The sequence below is a fragment of the Pocillopora verrucosa genome, chromosome 1 (assembly GCF_036669915.1).
Source record: "Pocillopora verrucosa isolate sample1 chromosome 1, ASM3666991v2, whole genome shotgun sequence".
Lineage (NCBI taxonomy): Eukaryota > Metazoa > Cnidaria > Anthozoa > Scleractinia > Pocilloporidae > Pocillopora > Pocillopora verrucosa.
In genome coordinates this window covers 27167423-27191190 of record NC_089312.1, presented here as the reverse complement: position 1 = coordinate 27191190, position 23768 = coordinate 27167423, and the positions used below count along the sequence as shown (strand labels likewise).

At 37.5% G+C, this 23768-nt stretch overlaps 1 protein-coding gene across 1 annotated transcript; it reads left to right on the top strand.

Annotated features, from left to right (window-relative positions):
• On the top strand, window positions 1–20482 carry LOC131797493 (leucine-rich repeat-containing protein 15-like). The gene is made up of 16 exons (XM_066162428.1): window positions 1–91; window positions 1506–1568; window positions 1718–1880; window positions 2290–2361; window positions 2683–2754; window positions 4299–4370; window positions 7099–7170; window positions 10247–10318; window positions 11651–11722; window positions 18352–18406; window positions 18884–18942; window positions 19336–19407; window positions 19577–19648; window positions 19818–19889; window positions 20059–20130; window positions 20407–20482. The coding sequence occupies exons 2-16, from the start codon at window positions 1520–1522 to the stop codon at window positions 20480–20482; spliced, it is 1122 nt and encodes a 373-aa protein (XP_066018525.1). The 5' UTR covers window positions 1–91; window positions 1506–1519.
• Window positions 20483–23768: the final 3286 nt, after the last annotated feature.

Below are 23768 nucleotides of genomic sequence, written 5' to 3'. Positions count from 1 at the left end.
CGTATTCAAATAAGGTTATTTTAGCAATTCTCTCTTTAACGGTGCAATATTGTGGCTTACAAGACACCAGAGACTCGATGGGGTAGTTCAGGTAAATAATTGAATTCATCCATTTGTGAATTGCAATAAGTACATTTAATAGTTCAAAACAACTGGTAAAAAATATATAGTTACAGCCAGTTATAGTTTTTTCAGTGATCAAGTCGTAGTAAGTGTTACCACACCATATGTTTTTGACTTTATGTTGTTGTTAGGCTTTAAAAAAGTTAATATGCTCCATAATACTTACTGTTTTATTTGTTTTTGTTTTTTATTTTGAAAATTACACCTAAATAACGATTTTCAACAGAAATTGAAGAGGCAGTGGTTGTTTGTGCGATCAGCTTTTAACATGTCCAACGTAATCATTATAGCATCGTGCTACAATTTACTTAATCCTTTAACTTTCGGCCGGTTGTCAAAAGACGGATGTTTAACAAAACGTGACGGTTTTTTGCTGTTCACAAGTACTTTTATAGTGCGTTTGAATCGCAGGTCTTTGTGTAATGTCACACAGACTGCTTCAAAAGGCTTCAAATGCTTTTCTTTGAGCTTGTTTCAGAACGGGCACGACTGACAACGGACTTCAGCAACAAATTTCACTGTCATCGTCATATTCTTATGATTCCCATTCGTTGGCAGTTACATGGTTGTCAGTTTTCTACATTTCTATCTATATACTCTGTTGGCGATGACTGACCCCCCTCCCCCCTCCGTTTTTACTGACCGCCGTGTAATTCCCTCAGATTATCGCCCCCCCCCCCCCCCCCCCCACCCTCTCGGCGATAAATAGTCATTTTCATATTTGCATGAGTCCCCCTCTTTAAAAGTTAATTTGCTGTCAATGCTGTCAATATTCAACAGTTCTATTTCTATACTCTGTTGGCGACGACTGATCCCCTCTCCGTTTCCCCTGAACACCACGTGATCGCCCCAAATCCTCTGCTCCCCCGGCGATAAATAGTCGTTTTCATATTCGCATGAGTCCCCCTCAATAAAAGTTAATCGGTTGTCAATTTTCTACAGTTCTATTTATATACTCTGTTGGCGACGACTGATCCCCCCTCCGTTTCCGCTGACCCCTACGTGTTCCCCCCAAATGCTCTGCCCCCACTCTCCCCCTTGACCCCCCCGGTGATAAATAGAAATTTTTATATTCGCATGAGTCCCCCTCATTAAACGTTAATCGGCTGTCAATTTTCTACAGTTCTATTTTATACTCTGTTGGGGACGACTGATTCCTCATCCTTTTCCTCTAGGAACCATCAGATAAGGACTAGTCCCTTAGTATACGCCTATTGTTGCTTTTCAAGATTGCGTTATATTCAGCTCTTGAAATTGTTCCAAGCTCGGCTTATTTTATTTCCCCTCTGACCACAAGACTGAAAATGCGTTCCACACAGATTTTTTATGCCATGCCTGCTTGCCTCGATCCCAAGCGCTGATATTGTCTATTGTGCTTTCAGGTGATTCTACCGTCATGTCTGTACTCACAAAGAAAACCATGTTGGTCTTCATTTGTTTATTAGGTAAGCGATGACGTTTGCTTCTCGTAAATATTATTGGGGAATAATTTAGCTCTCTCTGCCAAATATACTTGGTAATCATCAGTCATCCGTACGTAGTTCTGTTTCTTATTTTGGAAATACTTATCTCGTATGCAAATTTAACTGAACAGCTGTTCAAACCGTAAGAGGCAATTATTTGGCATCAAATACCTCAATTGATTGTCCACAACCCTGTAAATGCGAGTTTGGTTCTACAAATTCAACGGAAGCTACATGCAGTGGAAAACAACTTAAATCATTTCCGTGGAAACTGCCAGCTACAACGACAATCTTGTGCGTATATTACAAAGTTATTCATCTAAGTCAAATAAATTCAAATAAGACACAAAAAAAACAACAAACAAACAAGGACAACAACAAGCGAACTAACAAGAGAAGACACAATACATGATTTATCAAGTAAAAAATACTTAAAAACAGTTAAACAGCTAATCAACCAGCTGCCAAATAAACCAAGAAGCAATGATGAAAAGATGAATAGATTATTTTTATGGATTAATTAAGAGAAAAGCGTCTATCACCATAATAGAGGAAATTCTTCTCTTTATCCACTCTTATATCTATGAAATTAATTTTTCAGTCTTCTTGTAAACGCTAATCACCTGAGGAAAAAAAAACTCAGAGTTGATCGCGGGTATTTTGCCTCGTACACGTCAGTTGAAAATGCCATTGCATTTTACAGAGACCTGAGTGACAACCATTTGGAGGAGCTGCCATCTGACTTGCTTGCCAACCTCGGCAATCTTCAAGAATTGTACGTTAAATTACGTTTCCCAACGTCATGATAGTTGCGATTTAATAAAAAATGTTGTCGTGGTTATGTAAGGAAAAAGAAACATATCATACCATTTATTCATAATATGTCACGATCGATATGATGTGGTCAAAAAAAGTAGGTGTGGTCCTGACAGACTTCTTTTTGGTTCATATTGACGTTGAACCCATAGAGAAAAGGGAACTTCGGACTGGAGGGAAAAGTTCAGGGAGCATAAGGTCATGATAAGGTTATCATTAGATCATTGATTTTCTTGTGATAAGCTAACAGCTAATCTTCTTGACTGTTCTGGCTAAATAGGAGATTAAACAAAAACAAGCTGAAAGACCTTCCTCCAACCCTATTTGAGCGCAATCCGCATTTGAAGATCCTGTGAGTGAAATTTACTATACTTACCTTTCTGTCATCGGGTCTGCTGCTATAGCAGCCCCTAGTTTAGCAGAAAAAAAAAGTGACTTTGTGGAAATTTACTCTCTTTTGATTCATTTATGAACTGTATCATATGAAGTCATATTTGGTGGATGGATTTTGCCACCGTTCTGTTAAAAATTATAATAATTTGACTTGATTATGTCGAAAGATCCGATAACAGTACTAATGTTTCGCCCTCCATGCGTTTGTACCCGAGTCAAAGCAAGCAGTTAAATGCCACAGCACAGTCCTCACTATACACTCCTCACTGTACACTTCGCACCCTGCATATAGCTGCGTTAATCAATAAACGAACAGTATCAACGCCTTTGTTGCCTCTGACGGGCCAGACTAATTCATTTATACTAAACTGTATATCAAAACTGTTTGCCCCGATCATTGAAATATTCTTTATCCTTGTGATAATCTCATGAAAGCTCTTAAAATCTTATGAAAGCTCTTAAAATGATGTTTATTCATTCTTACGGTTAGTCGGCCTGGGGTCATTATAGACAAGTGGTAAACGCCTTATACTTGAATAAAAAAACAACCATCGTAATAAATTTTTAAACAGACTGAAAGTGGGATTATTGCTTTGAAATACTAGTCCCGACACTTTTTATCAGCTTCGTTTCAGCCACCACCCGGCTTGTTTCCAAAGTCAGGAAGACTCGTATATCTTTACGTACAGTTACATTAATATATCTGTCTGTCTAAAAGAAAAATTATGCTGAATATAGAACAGGATGAGATAGAAGGAGGCTCCTGCAGAGGCTTGAAATATCAAATAATTGAAGTTATTTTTTTTTACATTGCTTAGCAATTAATTAAATACAATTAGCGAATGATCAACTGGCAACCAACCGAGAAGACGGCGAGTAACAAAAAAATTACCATCTCTCCTATTCTTTGAATAGGAAATATAAAATTATGCATTATATGGTAAAAGACTTTATCATTTTTGCGTCTTCGTGCTTAATGTTTTGGCTTCGTAAACGTTAATAACTTCAGAAATGTAAAATATCTTATATGAGATGGTTATGTAGATACGAATCTCGTACCATCGGAACGCAAAGAAGAACAACAGCTATAGATAATCTTTTGTTTTTCTATCCTTAGAAGCAAATAGCTTACAATTTCACTGCACATTCCTCTGTATAGATATCATACTTAATCCTGTGTATCGAAAGACCCATTGACAGCTGAACAGGACAAGACACCATGTTCGGAACTGACTAGCCGTACTTACTTACTCATACTGAACTGAACATTAAAAATGTTTCTAATGAATTAAAACCATTTAGCCAGATTATTCAACCATCCATCATGCTGATGGAGGTATGTTAAAAAAAAAACAAAACAACATGCTATGACTAGCAGGTTCGTACTCACGAAGGGTTTCTTACTTATTTAGAAGCTACTATAGGTTACTGAAAAGACTCACTTAAAGAATATATGCATTTAAGTTTATTTCACTCCCGTTGTTATTTTTCTGTATTTTACAGACAATTGATCAACAATAATCTGGTTAACCTGCCGTCTGGCCTGTTTTCTAATCTCGGAAATCTCACAGAACTGTACGTAGAGATATATGTATCGTAGTCTCTTTTTTTTTTAACTCAATTCATATCACGCTATATATATATACTATATATATATATATGCGACTCGAATGCCTTAAGCTTAGTACATGACAGCGATAGGGATAATCCAGAATCTTCAGGAGAGTCTGGGCCACGTTCTTAACAATATGAGCCGCGTAGGGTTCACCGAAGCGATCCGCACGAAGACAGTACAGAACATGTCGACAGCGATGCGACCGTCTCGGAAACTCAGACTGGTATTTAATTTACTGTGTGATTTATTTGTATTTGACATGAAATCCAATAAAGCGAGGGTACAATCTAAAAGAATGCAACAGAAATTTTTTAAACTTGAGCTTCTGAGAGTGTTTTATATAAAACTATCAAAGGTGCGAGTGTGGAACTTGTCAACCAATGCCGACAACTCATGAAAGTGTTTGTTGTACGGAAATCGGGCAATTGTGGCAAAAAGTAGAGTAGCAAGGGCCTGAAACCCAGATAAGTTGTATCACTGAGCATCCAGGTTTTCAGTCATTTTGCCTTGATTTCTGGGTGCTGGAGACGGCCAATTGCGCGTACAGGCAGCAGCAAGGCACAGATAATCACACCGGAAACGAGTAAGCTAAATGTTTTCTGTTTCATCTGTTTTGTTACATTTTGAGATCGATTTGCTTGGGTTGTTTTTGCCATTGACTTAATAATACAGTACTAGAGCTAGTTGTTTTTCCTGGCAGGAAATTTCGCTAAATTGCCTACAGATAGCTTGTTCGTTGGTGTTCGGAATATCTCGGCAAACACTTCAGGGTCGCTGTGCCATCTTGTGCGTTAAACAATATCCGAAACATTTTTCCAGCGAATTTTGGATCGCCTTACACTGGATTAAAACCGCCAAACCTTTGAGAGAAACAAAGGTATATGTTAATGCAGATCTTAGTTATTTATGTCTTACAGCACTGGAGGTTATGCCCGTTCTTTATGGGATATCTATGTATTGCTTTCCTTCATCTCCGAAGCATTTCCATCGATAAACAAGTTGTACCATATACATTTCCTAATGAGGCCTTCATAATTATCCAACCCTGTTTGTGTTTGCTTCGATTTGAAATACTGAAAAGATAGTTTTGCAAGCTGAAATCAGGATCTTTTAAGTTGTACTCAAAATGATGAAAATTGTCCTACTTACCCCTGAATGTGTTTTCACTGCTGTGAAAATCGTGACACAAATTCTTCTGCTGTTATTCTGCAGGGTTTCTCAAAGGAAGCACCAAGTGGGGCTGGCATGGATTTTCTTATAGAACATAAGGGTTGATTATGGGATCCTGTATAGAATTCTTTGCATCGAACCAACAAAATTCCAGATCACGTTATTACACACTGACATCAACGAATTCTCTTTCTTTGATACGTGTTTCGAATTCAGGCAAAGGATCAGAGGAGTCAGTGTCTTTTATGGGCTCAGCGCTGGCTCCCGAACAACTGGCTTCCCCATAATCTTTCATTAGATGAGAAAAAGGATGTTTTTAGAGAACCAATAAAGCTATCGTTGTTTAATTAACTAATCGTTTTCATGTAAATCGATTTTGTACTGTCTCCGTTGACCTCTAACTTTTGAAGAGCTCAACTTCTTTCCCAGTTCGGTCGGCCACTTCCGAATCCTCGTCGTCTACCGACTGTATGGGTCGTTTTTATACTTTCGAATAATTTGCTTCTAGTAAGGCCTGAATCTTCGGTACAGCACCAGGAAGAAAAATGACTGCTACAAACAATTTGTGAAATTTGTCCAAGTGAAAATAGCCGATTTCGTCGAACCGACGAAATCGGCTATTTTCACTTGTACAAATTTCACAAATTGTCGCTTCAAATTTGCGTCATTTGGAAATATTTGCATTGTTTAATATTTGCATTGTTTAAACTGTTTAAACAGTTTTGTTCAAATCGGTACAAAACTGGACGACACACTGCGCTTTACCATTACGAAAAAATTGAATATATTGAAGCAAACTGTAAGTAAAAAAATCACGACGAGACCGGGGAACAACGGCTGTAGAAAAGACTCCTTCGTGCCTCACGCGATTATAAAACAAGACTTAGTAGCTAGGGTCCACCCGTGACGTCACAGGAAAGATGGCGCCATTCAAGATGGCGAATGTTTCGAATTTGGAAGAGCTTTTACAAAGTGAAAATGGACTTTTGAGAAAAAACGAATGGTACCTTTGGTGTACTTAATATATTTACTAAACATCTATGTGAAAAGAAAATGAACGTTTTTTGGGTTTACATGCCCTTTAAATAACAGTTTGGTTGGGGGCGGTACTCAAGACAGAGTTTGAGTTTTGCCTTATGATTTTACATTGACGAGGGCTTAAATGTGTGTGAAAGCTCAAGATCCTCGACGAACAAAACTAACAATGAACTGGAAACGGGAAACGGAAAACTAGGGAAGGGGAACGAAGAACGGAAAACGTAGAGCGGGGAAAGGGGAAGAAAAATATAGGGGAACGGGGAACTGAGAACGGAGTACGTTAGTGAGGACTTTAATATCCAACCAAAACTTTTGGAATAGCAGCACTCGGAGTCGTGGATAAATCGCGTTATACGCCAACTAATTTTGAATTAGTTGGCAGATTGAATTTCTCTTTCAAGTTTGCCAAAAGTTTTTAACTTCAAAGACAGCGTCAAACTTTATGTCGCTTAACTAATAGAAACCAAATTATGTTCACAGAGTGTTGTGGGACAACACAATCAAGTCTTTGCCGCAAAAGATATTTCATCATCTAACAGGATTAGAAGAACTGTAAGCGATGTTTAAATCAGAACCATATAACTTAGACTACTGGCTTCTTTTCTTCTGGATTAATTTATAGTAAACGCTGATAGATGGCGAAATATGCCATCCATAATAATATTCATAAATTGTTTTCGACGCTCTTGGATATGGACCGTGCACCCTCAGAAGGATCAGGATATATTTTCATAATCGGTACTGTTCTATATTCAGTGCACCACCTTCGTAATAAGAAATTCGGCATTAATAAGAAACAAAAAGTTTACTTAATGTTTAAAGGGAACCTTTTGTTCCGAGTTCCGTTTAGCAAGTGAACACGTTGGTCCCAGATGAGTAATTTAGGAACAAGTGTTCCCATGAACGTATTCCTTTGCCCTGATTTTGGAACATTTGTTATTGAGAACGCGTTCCCTTGTATCTATAAGAGTTCCTTTTTACATATTCGAGGGACAGTTATTCGTTGTCTTTGTTCCGAATTGGATTTAGTGGAACACTTGATTCCTTTCTGAGTATATAAGGAACAAGTCTTCCTTATATACTCATACTACACGAGCAGGGTCAAAGAGGCAATTCATATAAGACTTCACCCCAACAACATCAACAGGGATAGTGGAATAGAAATTCCAGAAGCGTGGATGCCCACGATCAAAAAACACAACAACAGGAGAGCCGTGCGACAGCGAACCACTGAGGGAGCAAATCACTGAGTGAACAGCAAGGGTCGAAATGCACTAATCAGAGCTGTTAAATAACAACTAATCACAGCAGAGCATCATGCTTTATAAGATCACGCATGACCATTCGACCTCATCGCCTGAAGAAGACTAGCAGTATGCAATCGAAACGTCGCGATCTACATTACGCGTGACTATATCGTGAGACAAACGAAAAACTTAGCTTTTATTGTTTTTTAAGTGTTTATATAGGTCCAGGCCATAGTCAGTTTAGTGTATACAGGTTTCCTGGGATTTGACCAATGAAATAAAATCTTTACTTCGATCTCATCTGAAATTTCCACATGAATGTTAAAGGAAATATCGCGTATTAGAAGTGGCTCTGCATGAATTTCAGGTAACACACTTTAACCAGCTTTTGCCGCCGACTGTTTCATTGCTTGATTTGAAGGGCGGCCTCTGGGTTTTTTCACTTAAGGCCAGTTTTGCTCACGATGAGATGTCCACAAAAAAGATCGTTGAGGTCGAAATATCGTTTGTTGATCTGAGTTTTTCCAGACTCGATAAAGTATTCGTTTGCATGCCGGGCAGACCCATTTGGGATGAATTTCCTCAGAGTCCTGGTCGATACTATTTTGAATTAAACCGAAAGCTCATTTTCGCTTAGGTTTTTGTCAGACCATCTTACTCTACAGTCCTTTATCATAGAGTCGATAGACTTTTCTCGAGAAGGAGATATAATCATCCATGAACTAAAACGAAAACAAAAAGGAACCTTTAGGAATAATGAGAAAATCGACAGCTGGCAGAAGCCATAACACCATGACGGCTCAGGACAACAAGTCACGACAACAACGGCCGTGCACTTGAACTAAACCAACGTGCACTCGCCTTATGTTTTAAAGATGAGAAGTACATAAATCGAGATTTATCGTAATATATTCCTTTTTTTTCCAAAAACAAATCGTACGTACCTTAAATTTACATGATAGTGATAGCAACCTTCCCAAATAAGTCATCGTAACTCGAATTTAAATTTTGATTCCTCCCACACATTTCACCGACGCCATTCAAACTGCCATTGAGGCAAAGCTCTTTCTGTGCTAAATCAAATGAACTGAGTCCTGAAGGCCATAAACATCAGAGATAAAAATTCAGGATTAAAATAAGGGGCTGGCTAGCCAAGGTTTTGAAAAATTGGACCGTGCCGCCATGTTACATGATGTCATGGTAAAAACAAAACTGTTTATGACCCGGACTGTCTATTGTTCTGCTTTCTACTTATCAATTGGCTCCCTTTAAAAGATCAGAAAAGTTCTGGAAAGAAGGAGAGAGAAACGTGTGCTTGGCAAATCAGATCGAGTGGTCTAAAATTGATGGCGCATTGCCCCAAACAAAAAGTTTTCACTTGGAAACTCAAAACAAGGCACCAAATTGATGCCTTCGATGGATCGCATCCATTGATGTCTCATTAACGGAGAATACGATAAAGACACCGAAGGACAATGGGGGTTTCATCGATCAGAAATTTCCAAGACCGCCAGCAAGTATGTATTCGACTCGCTTGTCCTTACAGATATAAACACGCATTTTCCTGATTCACTATCTAAACTTTGTGAGACCCTTGTTAACATCCCAGTGCAACTTCGTTCTGGTCACTAAGAATGAGCAAATTAGTTTTCGACGCGATCAGATAATACGTTAACTCGAATCGCTATCGAATCGAAACGAAAATTTGCCCACAAGCTGAGAGCAAGGAATTTCCTCGAATGAGCCAAAACACAGTTCCACCGTCGTCAAAGTTCACTTTGAAAAGTAAAGATAGCGCGAAGTTGCCGGGAGGGCTCACAAGTGTCTACAGAAGCTTCAAGGAGCCAAAGGTTCGGAGCTGGATAAAGAGGAGAACTCGAGGTTCAGCGGCTCATCCTTGGGGCCGACATTGCTGCCTGAAGCTACAGAATCAAATGGCCCGTCTCCCGAAGTAAATGGTCGAAGAAAAAGCGTTGTAGTTTTCAAAACAAAATATGACACAAGTTCTTAATAGGGCAATAGGCCGTCGGTAAATACGATTTTTAAGTCACCAAAACAAAGAGCTGTGAATTAGCCTTAACATTACAAAGTTAAGTAAAATTTGCCTCAGGAAGATTTTTCTTGTTAATTAGTGATCCACAGGAAATGGTGAGTTAATGATTAGAAAAAGCACATGGTTGCTGTAGACGGGCTTTGGGAGCTTTCTTGTGCTCTTTTATTTTTAATTTTACCTATAGACGATATCAGGAGACGATAAACTCTTTGCATATCCAGTCCACATAAAGCGGAGCTCTATGGGATTTTGATATACCTCTAAAAAGGCATGTAATACTGAATGCGACTTTGATAATTTGATTTATTCAATTCCCTTTCTGTCTCAGTGACTTGGATGGCAATAGACTGGTTACATTGCAACCAAGAATATTTGACACCCTTGCCAATCTAGAACGACTGTAAGTACATTTGCATTTGAAAAGAGTCAGATAATTTTCACACTTAAATCCAAGTTCTTTTGCTGTTTGGAGCAATTTGCCGAGTTATGGGGGCGTAAAATATGAGAGAGAAATACGAAATAGCTACTATTTGGTTGAAGTAACAGGTTATTCATTAATTTGCATTACCTTATTATTTAATGCCAACAGAGTAAACTTTGTCGTAAACTTTGCCTCATTTAGAGAGCGAATTTTATCCTAGGAATTGTCACAGCTTGAAGTGGAGGGCATTAGTTGGCATCAGTTTTAAACAGCTTCTTAGACCTTAGTGAGCTAGCTTGCCGATTGTCCTGTTGATAATGTGCCATGAAAGTTACCCTACTTAACTTACGTTGTACGTGCAACTGCCAGTAAAGCTGTAATCTGCACAAATAATCCATTCGCACACAAAATCAGACACTGATATCGTTTATGATTACACATTAGACACTATGAAAACTTTGATTGGTCGAGAGCTTACAGTCGACATGTATTATAGTACATTTCGGATGAAAAGTGGGCTGTCATCGGTTGAAAGAGCGTGCTCTATCAGAGTACAAAACACTGAGCTGAGCCAAAGCTGTCACGCAAACTGCTAATTTGTACTTTGTTCGACAATTCCCGGACTTCTCTTTAGCTTTTTAACGTTAATTGAAAGTGAAAGTTCGGAAAAGGTGAGCCGGAAAGTAGTAGCAGAAGAACCAAACAAAGGTTTGCAGACATGCTTAGCGCTGTAACTGACTTTACTATAACGTGAGCAGAGAAGAAAATCCTTAAAGAGAAAACGAAATGGACAGTCTGAGTTTTGAAGGTTTTCACGCTCAGTTAGATTGTAAGTTTATGTACGGTAATAAAAATCAAACACAACTTACACTCGTATAGTATATATAGTTTCGTGTACAGGAAAAAAAATACAGAAAGAAACAGTAAAAAACAGTAATGATGAAAAATATAACCAGACTTGTGTCAGTAAAGGTAATAGCATGACATGTAATGGTATTTGGTAATAATACCGCAAGTAATATTTAAAAATTTTCCAGATTCCATCTCTGCTGATAACGACTTCTCTCCCTTTAGGAGGTATATTTTCAGGCGTTCTAGTTTGTTGTATTTAACACGTTAACAAGTATGAACGCATGCTGTACGTAGATATCAGTCAGGGTTCTTTCCGAGCGATTTATGGCTGATTTTGTAAAAAACTCAGCAAGGAAAGAAAATAAACAAACAGGAAGTTGAAATATTGTTGATTTCATAAATTTCAATACTCTTATATCATTGTTATAACTAACTTGCAATTGACATCTTTTATCACAGGTGGTTAAATGGCAATCAGTTAAAAGAACTACCACCAAAGATTTTTGATAAACTGACTCGGCTGCACTTACTGTGAGTAGCACTCTCTGGATTCCTAATGATATAGATATTAAGACTGGGTAAAATCCGGACATGGCCAATCTTATTTTTTTTTCATTAAATTGCGATATTTGTTCAATTCTATCAAACACATTTATATAAAACTATTCCTCCGTTCCATCATTCGCCTGTTTAACTTCGGACCTTGCTCGCTTCGCAAGTTTAGCGGCCCTTTGGAACATGGTCGCTGATTCAAACGGTAAAATGCTCTCTCTTCCAAAAAAAAGAATTCCTCAAAGTCTACGCGATGAGCAGATCGTCTCCATTTAGATATTTTTGCATGAAAAAGTTTGGTTTTTAATCATGAGCCATCCTAAAATTACTGTGAGATGTATCTTGTCTTCTGTCACAGCAAGAATTCAGAAGTGATATGTTGGGTTTCTTTAGGCACAAAATAATTTCCTTCAAAGGCTTTCTTCTCTACTCAAAATAAGCTGGACCCAATGTCTATAGTGCGAATGTCGATCTACGAAGATACTCAATAAGTGATATCGGGTCAAAATCGGGTAAAGATCGGCATTTTTTATTACTTACGATTAGTCACTCACTCACTTACTAACTCACTTAGATGAAATATCTGGATTCGCCTCCTGTAATCTCCATGGGCTTATGAATTTTACACGCATCAATAATTTTAAACGGAAGAAAAACAAAGTCGTTTGAGTTCAGTGATAATTAATGTTAAAATAAGTATCTGCAATCAGATAAACACGGGCTCTTTCATGAGTGGCTTCCGCCTGAGATGAAAATTAATGGGAGGTTAGAGAATGAATAACCTCTTTCTGGTTTTGTGGTATATGTTGGCTGGAAATGTCCTTGGCTGAGAGATTGTCCTCAAAATTTTTAAGTTTTTCCTCGAAGCTTCGCTTCTCGGCCGAATATTCAGTTTTCGGTCAATTTCTCAGAAGTGGACTTTATCAGCCGACATACCAGCCGGCTGAAGGGGTTTATTTACAAACTAATGTAAAAAGTAAATTGTGGAGGTATTAGACTCGAGGCCACTGGTTTTGGTTATGGCAAGTCGTGTTTTATCAATGCGTTGTACTCCCACAAAGCCCATCCATTGTTCTTTATTAACATCAAGTGGGTGGAATGAACAAAGTTGATGCGGTGGGGAGACTCTTCTCGGCCAAGGCTTTCTCAAAAGAAAGATACAAAGTTATTACATCATTTCTCAGTATCAGGGTCAATATGCTGATCAGTCTAAATGAGCGACGAAGCTAACGGTTGGGAGCGAGGCAACTTCTAGTAGGCTCTTCATTCTCGTAAATGAATCTGACCACAACTTATTGAAATAGATCATACTTGTTTATAGTTACTCATTCTTCGATGGTTTTTATCCTGTACAACCCGTGGACATGAATTGCTATTTATTGCTCTGAAAGGATAGTTTACGAGATCGATCACAGAGGGGGGCAATTTTTTTTTCAACTGTGTCTTCAAAAGCATGTTTCTTGTTCACTTCACTTTGAACGCAACCATTTAAAGCATAGTAATCAGCATTTAAGAAACCAATTACCGAAGCAAAGCGTTCGTCTTTTCTTCTCTTGTCTCTAAAAAATTAGGTGTAGGGTAAAGTTCAAGGTTTTTTATTTTTTCGGCGGTTGAAAACTCAATTTAGTAGTAGACTGTTTGTTCAATCAGTTTACTGGCTGAATAACCTACACAGGATGTCGCGAGAACAAGTATTTTGCATTTTTTTCGTTTTGTTTATTTTCTTCGGTTTTGTTATCGGGAGCCAAAGACGGTTGACCCACATAATTATAGAGTTGGCAGATCAGAGTTCACCTAATACCTTAGTTATTTCCTCACCAGCTATATGTAACATAGACAGTGCAATGAAATAAATTAAGTATATGGTTAGTACAAAAAATTGAATTTTCCGTTTATTCCCTTTTAGAAAATAATCACCATGAATGTTCTTACGTCTACATTGAATTACCTTGTATGAGCTGTGTATAAATCAGGTAGAAACACGATCGTGAGATCGAAAAAACCAACGTGCTATACGGAAAGAAAGTATTGTACCATTAGAAAACAGTGGGTGAGCAGATCATAGGGAAGGATAAAACATGTAAACTGCTTTCCAATGGAAGGAAACATTGTCCTGTTTTAGCAAAATATGCTTCGTGCAAATTTGCAAGGCAAAATGATGATACTGAGAGAAAATGTAAATATGGTAGATTTCATGAGTTTCAATACTTTATGTCAATGTTATTACTAACCTGCCATCGACATCCTTTATTACATGTGGTTAAAGGGCAATCAGTTAAAAGAACTACCACCAAACAATTTTGATAAACTAGCTCGGCTGCAGAAATCGTGAGTAGCACTCTTTGGCTCTATGAATAATGCGGTTATTAACAAGGCTGGATAAAATCAGAAAGAGGGGCAATTCTAAACTTTTCCTTGATTGCAAAAGAAACATTTTCTCAAGTTCGTATCTGATATAATTAATATATAACAGTTTTCGACAATGATTTTGTTTGGTATTCGCTGACCTTGCATTGTTTCCAAGCTAAACTACTGGATTATTTTTTGCGCAGCAATAAAGAAAAAATTTAAAGTGGCTATGAGCCACTAACCTCAGAAAATGAATTGTGGAGGGATGAGACATCGATAATGAATGTTTGGTTTTGGCAACTGCGTTTTAAGAAATGAAATTGAAAGCCTTATCCATGACCTCTGCGATACCGGGCAGTGCTCAACCAACTGAACTAACAAGCCAACTGGGAGTTGGTCATTCTGAATTCGGTCAATTTTTTTTAGGCCTTATTTTCACTACTACTTGAGTGGTTTTTGTTGCTGCAAAGATCGCATTCAATTTCCTCTCTTAAGCCGCAGTTTACATATATGATTTTCATGTATTCACAACCATCGATTCATCACTTATCGGGATTATCACGAACCAACATGATGACCAGCTTGCAGTTAGCTTTTTTATGGCTAATGTTTGGCGCGTTGAACCTGAGATGGAAAGGTGCGGGTTTGAGTTCTGGCAGAGACTCTCTTTTCTATTCTGCCTGGGAGCTGGATGTAAATTTCTTTATTTTAAAAATCACTGACATGATCGGATGGAAATTGAAGAATCTAAGGTGAACGCTGAGCTCAGCCAAGTAAGGGATATTTACGTCTGAGTCACAACTGTATACTTTGGTCCTAATCAAACATGTTTTGTCCAACATCATGTTGGTGGAGCATGTACAACCACATACACTTGAAATGCCTCCCTCAACATTGTGTTTGATGGATTCTTAGGTTTGTTCTAAATCAAACATATTTATTCAACATTCTCCTTCTTCACGGGCAAACGTTTTGATAGCAATTGTGCATATATCGAAGTATCAATACACGCAGAAGGAGAGCACGAGAGAAGCGTTTTCGAGGAGCAAAGGTCTTCCCTTGGGCGGCTACAACACTGGTATTTTGATGGACAGTAATACCAATTTGGAAGACCCGGATGAGCTGGTTTTTTTTCTAACTCGAATGACGAACTGTTTGTAGTATTTTGTTAGAAGGAACTGGTAGCTAAACTGATGGTAAAGATACAGTTTGTTACAACTGTGCGTATAGTTAACAGCTAGTCCACGATCGTGCGTTAGATATAAAGATGGTAAAAGCATAGAAGGGCGTAGCGCCGAGCTAACTGTGACCGATCACGTATCCAACTAAAACAAATGGAATTTTAGCTTCGCTGAAATTAGACACTTATAAATTTTGCTGTGGTCGCACACTTAATTTTTTTTCACTCTAAATATTTTTTTCAAATTTAAAGCAAACTGAAGTCACTGCTTCTTTCCATTGTCAAAACTGGAAAAAAATCACAAAACAGAGGTGTTGCTATGCGACCGGAACTGAATCAAAATCCAATGCTAATCAATTTACACAGTTTTTTCTGAATATTTTTAAATGAATTCAGCAATTTAAAATCCGAGAAGTTTTCAAGAATACGAGAGGAGGTTGAATACTTCTTAGACAAGCATTCAATTACGTTGGAGTTTTAGCTCGTCGACAACTAAAGCAATGAAGCCGTGGAAACGAGCGGAGGAAGTGATCGAGAAAAATAATTCAGCAAGCGACACTTTAGTAAATTGAGTGATCTAATCTAAACACTGGAAGTGCAATAACCGATGCCAAGAAAGAAAGAAAGAAAGAAAACTCTGACCGACCTGGAAGCCATCGTGAGTAAAGGACGCTCAGTACTCGGCCAGGTATTCGTATATAACCGAACGGTTTATCAAAATAGACTAGTGAGTCATCGAAATGATACAGAACAATAAGAAAAAGTAAGAGTGCCGCATACCATTATAGTAGGTCCTTCTTTTAAAGTCCCTTAACTTAGACCACATTAGGTTCACATAGATGGTCTTCTATTATCGTCTTTCGATAACTCAAACCTGTGACGGAAATTTAAAAAGAGCTTGAAATATCGATATATATTTCAAAGTTTTGAAAACAAAAGACCAGAACTGAGGAAAATAGGCTTTTTATGGATTTTTTTTCGTAGAGTGTCAAGATATTTCTCTTCACCTTGAAAATTTTGATCAAATTTGATGACAGCATAGTGAACAGTCGCTGCTCATAAGCTGCGTTAATAATGCTACTCATCTGTAATGCTACTCAGTCAGTGAGTTTTCAAACTCTGATTGCGCTGAATATAATAATGAAAAGCCAGGTTTTTTGACATTGCTTTATAACAGATACCAAAGGTGGCTGTATGCGTTTTTGAAAAGAAGTCTGACAACTTTTCAAATATCAGGTCTCTTTACAACAACAAACTAAGCAGCCTTCATCCGGGAATATTTTTTTTCCTTTTTTTTGTAAATTATAGAAATCGATCGTTAAAATTTTAGTTACAGCGACTTTTATTCAAAAATAGAGTGACCGAATCTGTGTAAGCACAATATCAAAGGGCTTCCTCTGTAGTTATTTACTGATTTTATTAGTTTATTATTTAGTTCATGAGAAAATACTGGGTGAGGAGAATAAAATAAAGCAAAAAACATGTTGAGTTCCTTTGAATTATGTGAAATGTTTCCCTGTTAGCAAATATGCTCAATCGAAAGTAGTAGGGAAAACAAAATAAACAAATAAATTGCCATAATTATTGTCATGGTTATTGTCATAGTTGTTGCTAACCTACCATCCACATCCTTTATTACAGGTGGTTAGGTGGTAATCAGTTAAAAGAACTACCACCAAAAGTTTTTGATGAATTGACTCAGCTGCAGTACTTTTGAGTAGTATACTGAGTACTTATAAATTATGTGAAACGTTTCCCTGCTAACAAATATGCTCAATGGTCAATTATTCAATGTTCTACAACTATATAATAATTTTAGGAAAAATCTACCTTTGGACCCGTTAACAAAAAATCATGAAGCCAAACCTAAGACACTTTAAAGTAATTAAAAAAAAAAAAACCTAGAGAAAACTTCCCAATGAGGACCCTAATTCAGGTCAAGAACAAACCCAAACATGACCAGCGATGACGATTATCGCACGATAATTAAACCATATTTCAACAATCAAAGACACATCACTAAAAGGTAAAAATAAATGTGTTGTCTCGCAGCATAGAACAAACCAAGGCCCATATGACTCGCACAAGGATTTCAAAATCATTTCACAGACGTAAACAATTCCCAAACACTTGGCCGGAACATTCCTGATTTTAATAGTTCCCAAACAATTCTAATTTTAGTAGCTCATAGCAAGTTCATTAGAAGATGCAGGATGAGCAGATGTAATATAACATGTAAAGTGCTTTAAAATGGGTGAACGTTGCCCTGTTAGCAAATATACTCAATAGAAAGCAGCGGGGGGGGGGGAATAATAAACAAATAGGAAGTAAATGTACCTACGGTCAATGTTCAAAATCTCAATAGTACAATGTCCTTGTTAGTAATGACCTGCCTTCGCCATTATTTATCACAGGCGGTTTGAATTCAGACAATTAAAAGAACTACCACCAAAAGTTTTTGATAAATTGACTCAGCTATAGGACTTGCGAGTAGCACACTCTATATTCTTAACAATGCAGATATTTCAGATTGGTTAAAAACGGGAACAGAACCGACCCTAAATTTTACCCCGATTGATGGAACTTCAAGCGTTCTCTTAATTCTCTATCAGACGTAGTTGATATATAATTATTTTTCATAATGACTTGCTTGAGTATCACCTTAGCTTACGTGGCTTTAGTGCTGAATTGCTTTGCAATGAAGTACTAAAATGAATGTGGCTGCAGCCAAATACATAAGAAAATTATTTATAGAGGAATGGGACGTCAACACCACTGAACTGACTTCGGATTAAACTTTTGGCTGTGGCAAGTCATGTTTTACCTATGTGGCAGGTCAAGTTTCGTTACCTTCTTAGCCATAACGAGCATGGGTTTTCTTTTTGCCTCTTAACCTATCAATTCCTAAACGTATCCAGGTCAAAGCAATGACCAAAAGTAATGCAAACGTCTGCTTTCTAACTTGGCCTCGAAAGTAATCAGTCTAACCCATTAGACAAAGAGCACTTGGTTTCACTATTCCCCGGGCTAAGCAGGATCTGTTTCTGTTGCGATTCATGAAATAAACGATTGCTTTCAGGGATCTGTCTGATCTGGAAGCCATCGTGAGTAAAGGACGCTTAGTACTCGGCCAGGTATAACCGAACAGTTTATCAAAATAGACTAGTGAGTCAGCGAAATAATACAGAACAATAAGAAAAAGTAAGAGTGCCGCATACCATTATAGTAGGTCCTTCTTTTAAAGTCCCTTAACTTAGACCACATTAAGTTCGCATAGATGGTCGTCTATTATCGTCTTTCGATAACTCAAACCTGTGACGGAAATTTAAAAAGAGCTTGAAATATCGATATATATTTCAAAGTTTTGAAAACAAAAGACCAGAACTGAGGAAAATAGGCTTTTTATGGATTTTTGTTCGTAGAGTGTCAAGATATTTTTCTTCACCTTGAACATTTTGATCAAATTCGATGACAGCATAGTGAACATCGCTGCTAAGCTGCGTTTATAATACTACTCATCTGTAATGCTACTCAGTCGTTGAGTTTTCAAACTCTGATTGCGCTGAATATAATAATGAAAAGCCAGGTTTTTTGACATTGCTTCATAACAGATACCAAAGGTGGCTGTATGCGTTTTTGAAAAGAAGTCTGACAACTTTTCAAATATCAGGTCTCTCTATAACAACAAACTAAGCAGCCTTCATCCGGGAATATTTTTTTTCCTTTTTTTTGTAAATTATAGAAATCGATCGTTAAAATTTTAGTCACAGCGAGTTTAGAGTGACCGAATCTGTGTAAGCACAATATCAAAGGGCTTTCTCTGTAGTTATTAACAGATTTTATTAGTTCATTGTTTAGTTCATGAGAAAATACTGGGTGAGGAGAATAAAATAAAGCAAAAACATGTTGAGTTCCTTTGAATTATGTGAAACGTTTCCCTGTTAGCAAATATGCTCAAAGGAAAACAGTAAGGAAAACAAAATAAACAAATAAATTGCCATAATTATTGTCATGGTTATTGTCATAGTTGTTGCTAACCTACCATCCACATCCTTTTTTACAGGGGGTTAGATGGTAATCAGCTAAAAGAACTACCACCAAAAGTTTTTGATGAATTGCCTCAGCTGCACTACTTGTGAGTAGTATATTGAGTACTTTTAAATTATGTGAAACGTGTCCCTGTTAGCAAATATGCTCTATGGAAAGCAGTAAGGAAAACAAAATAAACAAATAAATTGCCATAATTATTGTCATGGTTATTGTCAAAGTTGTTGCTAACCTACCATCCACATCCTTTTTTACAGGGGGTTAGATGGTAATCAGCTAAAAGAACTACCACCAAAAGTTTTTGATGAATTGCCTCAGCTGCACTACTTGTGAGTAGTATATTGAGTACTTTTAAATTATGTGAAACGTGTCCCTGTTAGCAAATATGCTCTATGGAAAGCAGTAAGGAAAACAAAATAAACAAATAAATTGCCATAATTATTGTCATGGTTATTGTCATAGTTGTTGCTAACCTACCATCCACATCCTTTTTTACAGGGGGTTAGATGGTAATCAGCTAAAAGAACTACCACCAAAAGTTTTTGATGAATTGCCTCAGCTGCACTACTTGTGAGTAGTATATTGAGTACTTTTAAATTATGTGAAACGTGTCCCTGTTAGCAAATATGCTCTATGGAAAGCAGTAAGGAAAACAAAATAAACAAATAAATTGCCATAATTATTGTCATGGTTATTGTCATAGTTGTTGCTAACCTACCATCCACATCCTTTTTTACAGGTTTTTAGGTAATAATCAGCTAAAAGAACTACCACCAAAAGTTTTTGATGAGTTGACTCAGCTGCAGATCTTGTGAGTAGCATATTGAGTACTTTTAAATTATGTGAAACGTTTCCCTGTTAGCAAATATGCTCAATGGAAAGTAGTAAGGAAAACAAAATAAACAAATAAATTGTCATAATTATTGTCATGGTTATTGTCATAGTTGTTGCTAACCTACCATCCACATTCTTTATTACAGGGGAATAAGAATAATCTGAATAATAAGCTGGTCTACCTATTGTTGAAGAGAGTATAGATTGCTTTAATCTGGACTTCTGATGTGTTTTTTTTTTAACCCAACTATAGGGATGTAAACGACAACGAGCTCCATACGTTGCAGGAGGGAATATTCGACAACCTGACCAACTTAACTGGACTGTAAGTGTATACCAACTGATTAATTGATTAATGAACGAGAGTAAGCGTCTTTTACCTGTTACATGCGTGTTCACTAGTATTAAAAGATTAAGTATTTACAGGAATCATGAACGCAGATTTCTTCTTTGACTTAAAAATCGTGATCGTGATAGCAGTACGATGCTATATGAACCATGATCCAGCTTTGCAGATCAAAAGTTATGATCAGGGTACATTGTGAGCTCCTGTGAAATAAAAGCAATAAACTTTGAGTAACCGAAAACTTTCCATAACTACGGCGATCATTTTTTTTGTTTCAATTGGCAGACGTACTGCCTAGATACATTTGCGAAGTCGGAGAATACAAACGGGCGAGATGTATGAAAAACCTTACATAATATGCGTAGTCCACAGGTATCATGTAATTACAATTACACTAACTTAACTGAGCTGATGTACTTTTTCCTATTGGGTGATAACTCATCCTCTCCAATTTTTTATATCTCCAATAAATTTTTACATCTGAGGCCGGAAATCTGACTAAGAGATCGTTAACTATGTGATCAAAACTGCAGAACAGAAATTGATAGCGCCCAATGATCGGACAACTTAGTCTCGTAAAAAATGATTTTCAAAGGAGGTAAATATTCGAGAAAATTGAATTTAAATCACTGAAAAATCAAAAATATCTGCGGAAAGTTTTTAAGCGTTACCTAGGAATTCTTTTCTCATTTTTAAATGCACTGCTTATGAGCTGCATTTGTCATGCTGCTACTCTGAGTATTCTCTTTTCGCAAAATACAGATCTTCATTTCGACAAAAAAAGCTTTTTATTTTGCAAATTATAGATTTCCAATTCGTTTCGTCATGTTTCGTTTCGAAAATTACAGTAGGCCCCCGCTACGTAAGAATAAATAAAGCAACAATTAAGTGCCAACATGAAAATAACTGAGGCAAGGCTGCATGCAGACGACGGACAAGAACTTTGAAATGTTAAAGAAGGCGTACGTCTAAGCATCCAACAACGTTTTGTGGTCTTTTCCAGAAGCGGCTTGTTTTATTTGCTTCATTGCTGTAGTGCATAAAAGGAACAGTTCTGCCTTTTTTCTTTCCTTTGCCGCCATCATTTAACTGATATTCTCCATCCCACAAATTACTTTTCTCTCTTCCACATTGAATTTCTAGAAAGTTTCGCTCATTTTCACTAAAACGGCACTTTATTCTTTTTACCGATGAGAGCGACTTCCTACTCAGCCTCGTTCTCGGGACGTAATTTCGGCACCAGATTTTTTTAGTATCGCAAGAACACTGGGAATTGCGGAAATGGCTCATTTCAAGCAAATTCGTTGAGCATCGCGTTCAATTCAAGATGTTAGCGGACTGGCCCTTTATCGCAGAAGGATTCCCAACCTCATTGTCACGAGTGGCAATTAACATAATGAAAAACTGTCGAATACCTGAGGAAAAATACTTCCTGGCTGGTCGTCTCGGCCAAAGTTAGGCTTGTCAGAGTCCCGTTAACCAATTTAAGATTATTTAGTTTGTTGGACTGGTGGAGTTAACTAGCTTAAGAAACTCGTGCAAACGGAGGCACCGGGAAATGGGACAGTTACACCTTTTTTTTTCTTTCCTTTGCCGCCATTACTTAGTAGATAGCCTCTCTCTCGCTAATTATTACTCACTCCATTACGGTAAATTTCGTGAGACTTTCGCTCATTTTCACCAGCACAGCACTTTATTTTTTCTAACGATGAGAGTGACTTCGCTCTTAGCCTCGTTCTTGAGACGTAATTTCGGCACCAGATTTTTAAACCGCGAGAACAATTGGGACTGCGGAAATAGCATATTTCAAGAAAATTGGTTGAGCATCGCGTTCAATTCAAGATGTTAGAGGACTGACTCTATCGCAGAAGGATTCCTAACCTTATTTTCACGAGTTGCAATTTATACAAGGAAAAACTGTCGAATATCTGTGAAAAAATACTTCCTGGCTGGTCGTCTCGGCCAAGCTTAGGCCAATCAGAGTCCCGTTAACGAATTGAAGGTTGTTTGATTTGTTGGACTGATGGAGTTAACTAGCTTAAGAAACTCGTGCAAACGGAGGCACCGGGAGTTTGATCAAGAACTCTCATTCCCTCTCTGCTCAATGACTCTAAATGGCTCTTCATCTGAATGACTGAGTCTTTTTGTCAAATTTAGCCCTCAGTACACGCTCTTAAATATCCTATCAGTATAGGCATGTTTGGGCTTACGCGACAACTGACCTTGGCAGAGTGAACATATTTTTAGAACGCTAACCCAAATCACTAGACATTCGAAATGAACAACAAAGTACTTCAAAAACGACTAAAATTCGAGAACTGAAACCCTAAAGAAAACTTTCCGATGGGGACCCTAAGCAAGGTCAAGGACTAACCCAAACTTGACCAGCAATGACGATTATTGTACGAGAATTAAACCCTATTTCAACTGTCAAAGACACATCACTCAAAAGGTAAAAATGAATGTGTGGTCTTGCGGCACAGAAAAAACCAAAGCTCATGGGACTCGTACAAGGATAAATCATCTAACAGGCCTAAACAATTCCCTAATACTTAGTGGGAACATTCCCGATTTTAGTAGTTTCCAGAGACTTCTAATTTTAGTAGCTCATAGCAAGTTCATTAGAAGATACTGGCTGAGCAGATGTAATATAACTTTTAGAGTGCTTTAAAATGGGTGAACGCTGCCCTGTTAGCAAATATACTCAATAGAAAGCAGCGGGGAAAAATAATAAACAAATAGGAAATAAATGTAACTACGGTCAATTTTCAAAAATCTCAATGTTATAATATCATCGTTAGTACTAAACTGCCATCGCCATTATTTATCACAGGCGGTTAGATTTCAAACAGTTAAAAGCACTTTCACCAAATGTTTTTGATAAATTGACTCAGCCATAGTACTTGCGAGTAGTTCACTCTATATTCCTAACAATGCAGACATTTAAGATTGAATTGACCTGCAAACGTTCTCTCAATTATCTCTCAGAGCTAGTTGATATATAATTATCTTTTATAATGACTTGGCTGGGTATCACCTAAGCTTACGTCGCTCTAGTGCTGAATTGCTTTGCAATGAAGTAATAAAATGAAGGCGGCTGTCTGCCAAATACTCAGAAAATTATTAATGGTGGGATGAGAAGTCAAGGCCACTGAAATGGTTTGGTTGAATGAACTTAACTTAATGAACTTTTGGTTGTGACAAGTCATTTTTTTTTCTACGTGGTCTACTCGTGGAAATCCGTCCAGGGTCCTTTTTTAACATTGATC